General features: G+C 37.7%; 1 protein-coding gene across 2 annotated transcripts; it reads left to right on the top strand.

Moving 5' to 3' along the window:
• The first annotated feature begins 1,327 nt into the window (after window positions 1-1,327).
• LOC137739484 (glutamate receptor 3.4-like) lies at window positions 1,328-6,371 on the top strand. Of its 2 annotated transcripts, XM_068479068.1 has the most exons (8): window positions 1,328-1,467; window positions 1,833-1,972; window positions 2,050-2,450; window positions 3,089-4,425; window positions 4,540-4,817; window positions 4,897-4,928; window positions 5,020-5,429; window positions 5,615-6,371. In XM_068479068.1, exons 3-8 carry the CDS (start codon window positions 2,135-2,137, stop codon window positions 6,098-6,100), a joined length of 2,859 nt encoding a protein of 952 aa, XP_068335169.1. In that variant the 5' UTR covers window positions 1,328-1,467; window positions 1,833-1,972; window positions 2,050-2,134; the 3' UTR covers window positions 6,101-6,371. The 2 variants fall into 2 exon arrangements, with proteins under 2 accessions (XP_068335169.1, XP_068335168.1); XM_068479067.1 differs by lacking the exon at window positions 1,833-1,972.
• Window positions 6,372-7,256: the final 885 nt, after the last annotated feature.

The raw sequence follows: 7,256 nt of genomic DNA, 5'->3' as shown, positions 1-7,256 counted from the left end.
GGGTGACCTATTGGGAAGTTGCTCGTGAGTTCCCAAAAACAAAACCGTGAGGGAATGGTAAGCCCAAAGTGGACAATATCGTGCTACGGTGGTGGAGCGGGCCCGGGAAGTGATCCGCCCTGGGCCGGGATGTGACAATTAATCATAACTAAGAAAGTTAAAATAAAAATTTACAACATCTTGGATTTTTGACACATTACTTACTTTAGATAAAATGGTTCGTAAAACATACAAGTTTGTAGGTTTATAAGACAGTCACTTGGTAACTAAAGTTCGACTCTCACTTTTCTCTTCTTGTCATTTGAAAAAAAACTCGAGAAAAAGAAAATTCTTGTAGTTAACATCAAGAACTTGATCACAATAACTTTGGTACACAGAAAAAGAGCAGAAATGGTCTTGAAATGTCTTTCAATTTGGGATAGCATCTATTCTTCTTTCCTTATAATCCTAGTTTGTGTTCATATAAGTTGAATTCGAATTCAATGCCAAATCTCATTAATAAGGAACAATTTGTGGCAAAATAATTTGCCTTATGAAATGTCATACTCCAAGGTAGGGTCTAATCTCCTCTAGGATTCTCTCCCAAATTTGAAACTGAAATAAACTATAATATAGTGGGTTTTGATTTCTTGTTGGAAAAATTATAGTGGGTCTTGGTCAAATGTTTCTTTATGCTTAATTCTCATGTTTACATAACCATAATGCACACATGCGTCACATATGGCAAATTTTATACAATTTAACACGGTTTTTTTTAATTTTTAAGTTGTGGATTGCCCTAGTAGTTAGTACATTCTTTTCGATTGATTGTGTCCCGAATTCAAAGAATTATGAATATTAAAAAGACAAGTTACGTTGTGTACTATTTTGATGAATGACAAAATTATAGTTAAATAAAAGATTTTTCAGCTAAAATGGTTTTTGATATTAATATAACTTCTTACTTTAGTCTCTGACATTGAAAATCGATATAGTGATCCCTGAGTTTGTCCACTGTCAATTATTTTAGTCATTCTATGAAAAATCCCTGTTAAATAGAAATGAAGTGGAAGGATTGATTAAACAAAAATATTCTTAATTTAATAGAAATTTTTCACGAAATGACTAGAATAATTGACTGTAGACAAAGTCATGACTACTTTTATTAATTTTCAATCTTAAAAACCAAAGAGAAGAGTTATGTCTGAAAAACCATCTTACCATTTTGGTTTGACGTGTATTGATCAGAGCCACTATAATGTCAACTTGCGGCAGCCAATAATATGATGCATACTGCATACATAAAATAAATAATAAATATCCCAAAAATGAAAAGCCATAAGTAGATTCTTTACTTGTGCTTGGAAGACTGTTGTGGGACGACAGAGGTCTGAGACTTTGGGAGAAACAGCATATGCAGCTGCATATTTTCGGTCTTTAAACTGTTGAAAGCTAAAGCCTTACGTTTACCCAACTTTGGCTCTTCAGGTATCTAAAAATGCTATCTTCTTCCACTCAACTTCTTCTGGAAAATCTTTTTGTTTAAGGCTGATTTTGTTTTATTTTAATTTTGTGTACTTTTATGTGCTACATGTGGTTTGCTTCACCAACTTGTTCACATAAATATTTGGTATGTTATACTGTTTGGGAATTGAGATTCCTGGCTTGTTTTGGTAATGATGGTAGTTTAGTACACTGATTAGCCGTACAAAATTGGAGTTTTTGAGTAAAGCCCATGTTAAAATTGTTCTTCTGGTTCCCATTTCCCATTTGAGTATTAATTTTTAGAATCCAGGTGGTCTAAGCCATTATTCAAGAGGATTTTAATGGGTTTTATTATTATTTTTTAATAGGAGGTTTTGAGTAAAACCCATGTTCAAGCTTATTCTTCTGGTTCCCATTTGGGTATCAATTTCAAGAATCCAAGGTGTTCTAAGACAATATTAAAGTGGAATTTTAATTGGGTTTTTTCTGCAAAATCTTGGTGTTCAAGGTAAATTATATATTTGGATTATCTTCCGAGAGTTTTGGAAGCCATGATGTTAATCTTCAATCTGCCATTCTTTACAGTTCTTTGTTATGTTTGATTCACTGCCTAGTCCAAGCTGAAGACTTGACAAGTTTTCGACCAGCAGTTGCAGAGATTTCTGTAGGCATGGAGGTCTTGCTGATGAACAGGCCTACTGGCCATGTATGCAAGACAAGAACACTGCTTACATTGATCTTGTGCATGTGGGTGTCCATGCAAGTGATGGCTGGGACAGAAAATGCTACGCATTCGTCTGCAAGGCCGAGTTCTCTGAATATTGGAGCTCTGTTTACTTTCAATTCGGTTATTGGGAGGGCAGCCAAACCAGCAATTTTAGCTGCAATTGATGATGTCAATTCTGATCAAAGCGTTCTTCGCGGGACAAAATTGAAGATTATTCTCCATGACACGAATTGCAGTGGATTTCTTGGAACTGTTGAAGGTATTTCGTGCAACTTGATTCTAAAGCATGTATGGAACTACAACCTGCTTCTTTTATAGTCTACTAAGTTGCAGCTTCCTTCAGTTTTGGGGAGTGGAAAAACAAGCTCCTACTAAATAAAAAACCAGATTTTAGAGCAAGCTGCTACTGATTTCATTCATCAAATTAGTTGCCATCATAATGATGATTTTTTCTGTTTTGTTGCCGGAAAAGTTAAGATTTCTGGCATTGCGTGTTTTAAAAAACAAAAGGCCTACCCAAAAAATTTCAATCCTAGCTGCTGTAGCTTGTAATGTTGATAGGATATCTTGAGTCTCGTAGTTCTTGTTTGCATATTTTGTTTCGTACTGGTGTTTTGATTTTTTTTCCTGCTAAAAGCTCTAAGCCCGTACCATTATTGTTAAGAATGCTAGATGATCAGAGTCTCGAAATACTAGTCCTTGGTTCTATGTATTTGCATTATGATCTGTAAATGGATTATTTTGTATGATTCTTCCTGCTTGAGCACTGTAGTTCGAATTTTGTTGGCATTACCATGTCCTTGTGTCAGAACGGATAAATTTATTGATATTATTGTTATCCATGCCTGACTCCCTGTCTTAAAACTAAAAATTAAAGTGATGTCTTTCTCGTTGCAGCTCTGGAGCTGGTTGAAAACGATGTGGTTGCTGCAATCGGCCCACAATCCTCCGGAATAGCTCATGTCATATCCCATGTTGTTAATGAGCTCCATGTACCACTTCTATCATTTGGAGCAACAGACCCCTCCCTTGCTGCTCTGCAATACCCATATTTTGTCCGAACCACACAGAGTGACTTATTTCAAATGCATGCAGTTGCTGATTTAGTTGAGTATTTTGGATGGAGAGAAGTAATAGCAATCTTTGTAGATGATGATTATGGGAGAAATGGGATTTCTATACTAGGCGATGCCTTGGCGACGAAGCGTTCTAAGATCTCATACAAGGCTGCCTTCTCTCCTGGAGCCCCCAAAAGCGATATCAATGAATTGTTGGTGGGAGTGAACCTTATGGAATCTCGGGTTTATATTGTACATGTTAATCCTGACTCTGGTTTAACAATTTTTTCCATTGCCAAGGCACTTGGAATGATGACGAGTGGCTATGTCTGGATTGCAACGGATTGGCTTCCTTCTCATTTAGATTCACTAAATCCCCCTGGCCCCGACACAATGAATCTCTTACAAGGGGTTGTTGCCCTTCGTCATCATACCCCAGATACTGATCTCAAAAAGCGCTTTATGTCTAGATGGAGCAAATTGAAACATGAAGGGACTCCAAGCTTCAATTCTTATGCGCTCTATGCATACGACTCTATTTGGCTAGCAGCCCGTGCTCTTGATGTTTTCTTCAACGAAGGTGGGAATGTATCTTTCTCTAATGACCCAAGGTTGAAAGACACAAATCGAAGCACACTGCATTTAACATCACTCCGTATTTTTGATGGAGGCCAAAAATACCTACAGACGATTCTTAAGATGAACTTCACAGGTATAAGTGGTCAGATTGAGTTTGATCAAGATAAATATCTAGTTCGTCCAGCTTATGACATTCTGAATATTGGAGGAACTGGTTCCCGTAGAGTTGGCTATTGGTCAAATTCTACTGGTCTCTCAGTCATTGCTCCAGAGAGATTATATAAGAAGCCATCCAATAGGAATACCACTGCTCAACTTTATAGCGTTATATGGCCTGGTGAAGTCACTGCTATACCCCGGGGATGGGTATTTCCCAACAATGGCAGGCCACTGCGAATTGGAGTGCCTTATCGAGTAAGTTACAAAGAATTTGTGGCTAAAGACAAGAGCCCTCCAGGGGTCAGAGGATACTGTATTGATGTCTTTGAAGCTGCTGTAAACTTGTTGCCGTATGCTGTGCCACGGACATATATTTTGTATGGAGATGGTAAGAGGAATCCTGAGTACAGCAGTCTTGTAGCCCAGGTTGCGCAAAATGTGAGTATCTAGGTTAAATTTTAGCATTTTGGATTAGAGGTGAACAGAATCACCTTTATATACAGTTTTGTCTAACCAGAACTTTGATTTGCTCATTTCCTTTTTCTTTTTCAGAACTTTGATGCAGCTGTTGGAGATGTTACAATTACTACTAATAGGACAAGAATAGTTGATTTTACGCAGCCTTACATGGAATCGGGACTTGTTGTAGTTGTTCCTGTCAAAGAGGCAAAATCAAACCCTTGGGCTTTCCTCAAGCCATTTACTTATCAGATGTGGTTGGTCACAGGTGCCTTCTTCCTTTTAGTGGGAGCTGTTGTTTGGATTCTTGAGCACCGGATGAATCATGAGTTCCGTGGTCCACCGAGCCAACAGCTCATGACCATTTTTTGGTTAGTATGTTTTACATCATTATGGCCGTTGATAAGTGCCTATAGGAGTACTTTTACTGATACTGCTTTTGATTTGCAGGTTTAGTTTCTCCACAATGTTTTTCTCACACAGTATGTACTTCATGCTTAATCCTCCTCTATCTCGTGAATGCAACTCGTAATATTAACTACTAATATCCTTTGCGACTTGGACTTGGTGCAGGAGAGAACACTGTGAGCACCCTGGGACGGCTGGTGCTGATTATATGGTTATTTGTAGTGTTAATTATCAATTCCAGCTACACGGCTAGTTTGACTTCAATTCTCACGGTGCAACAGCTGACATCACGGATTGAAGGGATTGACAGCTTGATATCAAGTAATGATCGAATCGGAGTTCAAGACGGGTCATTCGCTTGGAAGTATTTGGTTGATGAGATGAACATAGCAGAATCTAGACTCGTTAAGTTGAAAGACATGGAAGCCTATTTTAAAGCCCTCACAGATGGACCAAGACGTGGTGGGGTAGCTGCCATCGTTGATGAGCTTCCTTACATTGAGTTGTTCATGTCCAACACCAAATGCGCATTCAGGACCGTAGGGCAGGAGTTTACCAAAAGCGGATGGGGATTCGTAAGTATTTATACATTTAGATTTGAGAAAATGAATACTCTGACCAAGAAATGCTGATCTTTAACATTTTATCGTTAAAAATTCTGTCTTTCGGTTTTAAATTTATTGAATGATGCATTTGTCAGTTAGGAATTCACAACAGCCACAATATTGTTTTATTCTCATATTTAGTTTCCTTGTCTCAGGCATTCCAAAGGGATTCTCCTCTTGCTGTTGACTTGTCGACTGCGATTCTTCAACTCTCAGAGAACGGTGATCTACAAAAGATCCATAATAAGTGGCTTACGCACAGCGAGTGCTCTACTCAACTCACTGAAATTGATGCAGACCAGCTATCTCTAACAAGCTTTTGGGGCCTGTTTCTTATCTGCGGTATTGCATGCTTCCTTGCTCTTGCGGTGTTCTTCTGTAGAATCCTTTGTCAATACCGCAGATTTACCCCAGAGCCCGTGGAAGCAGACACTGAGGAGATTGGACCTACCAACCCGAGATCTAGACGCTCACTTGGGTCAACCAGTTTCAAGGGTCTTATGGTCTTTGTAGATAAGAAAGAAGCGGAGATCAAGCACATGCTTAAGCGAAAGACTAGTGACAGTAAGCACGAAGCTAGCCCGAGCGCTGATGGGCAGCTGCATTCCCTTCGTGAGGAAGATTTGCTTTCGGCTGGTTGATTCTGCAGTGCTCCCTCGGCATTCAGGCGGTAAAACCAACACTGTTAATCAAATTTAATCTTTATACTAATTATATTCACTCCTTGTGCCATAAGCTAGGTATTTAGAATAACATTGCATTGAATGAGAAGAAAAATTTGCTAGTTTTAGACCATTTTGTATCTTAAACAATAATGCTCTTACTCCTTATTTCAACCGAAGGAGAGAGTTCCTGGAATTGTGGATTAATCTTTTTCCATTTTTCCTAGTGAAATGAAATTTCCCTTGAATATGTGAATAGAATGTTTGGCTCGAAACCTTTCTCCGGTTTACTGTAAATTCTAGTGTTCGGGGAGGAAGATTCAAACTTGAATGCCAAATGGCACGCTGCATTAGCTAATTGGCCTAACCCACGTTTCGCTTTCCCCTCGAACTAATGAAGGAACAAGTGTATTATTTTCATCAATCTTGGCAGCAATTAGTTCCATACCATCCAAGTTTACTTTTATTTTCGTAAGTTGTATTTTTATTCTATTTTCTCACGTTAGTCATGACAACGACACATGAATTGAAATTGGAACATCCTAACATGCAGTTTATCATACTATTAATTCCATCAAGAAAACGAGTTGGAAGTCTGCCTCAATCATCTGAGGTTGATGGTGCTACAAGGTTATTTTATTTTGGAGTGTACTAATTTAAGATGTATACAATAATAATAATAATCTCTGAAATGCTAGACTGCTGGTGGCCTACCTGTATTTCAAAATCTGAAAACCCAGAAACCAGATTAATTAGTCCCGATTTATGATTTCCTTCTTTACAGATAAGTAATTATGTTAGTAATTAGGAAGATGATTTTCACAAACCTTTTTTAGCCTCTCGGATATTCTTCTTTATTTTTGGCCATAAAGTTGTATAAATATGACGAAAACAAGAATATGATTAAACATGAGTGTAAGACAAAGTGTGTGTTTATCATTTCTCCATGATTATTTGATGTGCATAATTCCAAATACTATAGTGAAAAGTATTTTTCAACCTACAAATCTGAAATACTGTTGTGATATTTCAAAATTTAAAGGAAAACCAACCATTAACATATTTTTTTTTCTTCAAATTTTCTTTTGGTACCATCAATCAATTCCCTTACTAATCGTTAGGCGGTGTTTAGTTA

Source organism: Pyrus communis, chromosome 7, assembly GCF_963583255.1.
Source record: "Pyrus communis chromosome 7, drPyrComm1.1, whole genome shotgun sequence".
Lineage (NCBI taxonomy): Eukaryota > Viridiplantae > Streptophyta > Magnoliopsida > Rosales > Rosaceae > Pyrus > Pyrus communis.
The sequence above is the reverse complement of the archived record's forward strand: the minus strand, read 5'-3'. Positions and strand labels throughout refer to the sequence as shown.

Coding starts and splice junctions, on each gene's coding strand:
- LOC137739484 (XM_068479067.1), top strand. CDS start 2,135: ATGGAGGTCTTGCTGATGAACAGGCCTACTGGCCATGTATGCAAGACA. Junction 2,451..3,088: donor ATTTCTTGGAACTGTTGAAG/GTATTTCGTGCA, acceptor TTCTCGTTGCAG/CTCTGGAGCTGGTTGAAAAC. Junction 4,426..4,539: donor TAGCCCAGGTTGCGCAAAAT/GTGAGTATCTAG, acceptor TTTCTTTTTCAG/AACTTTGATGCAGCTGTTGG.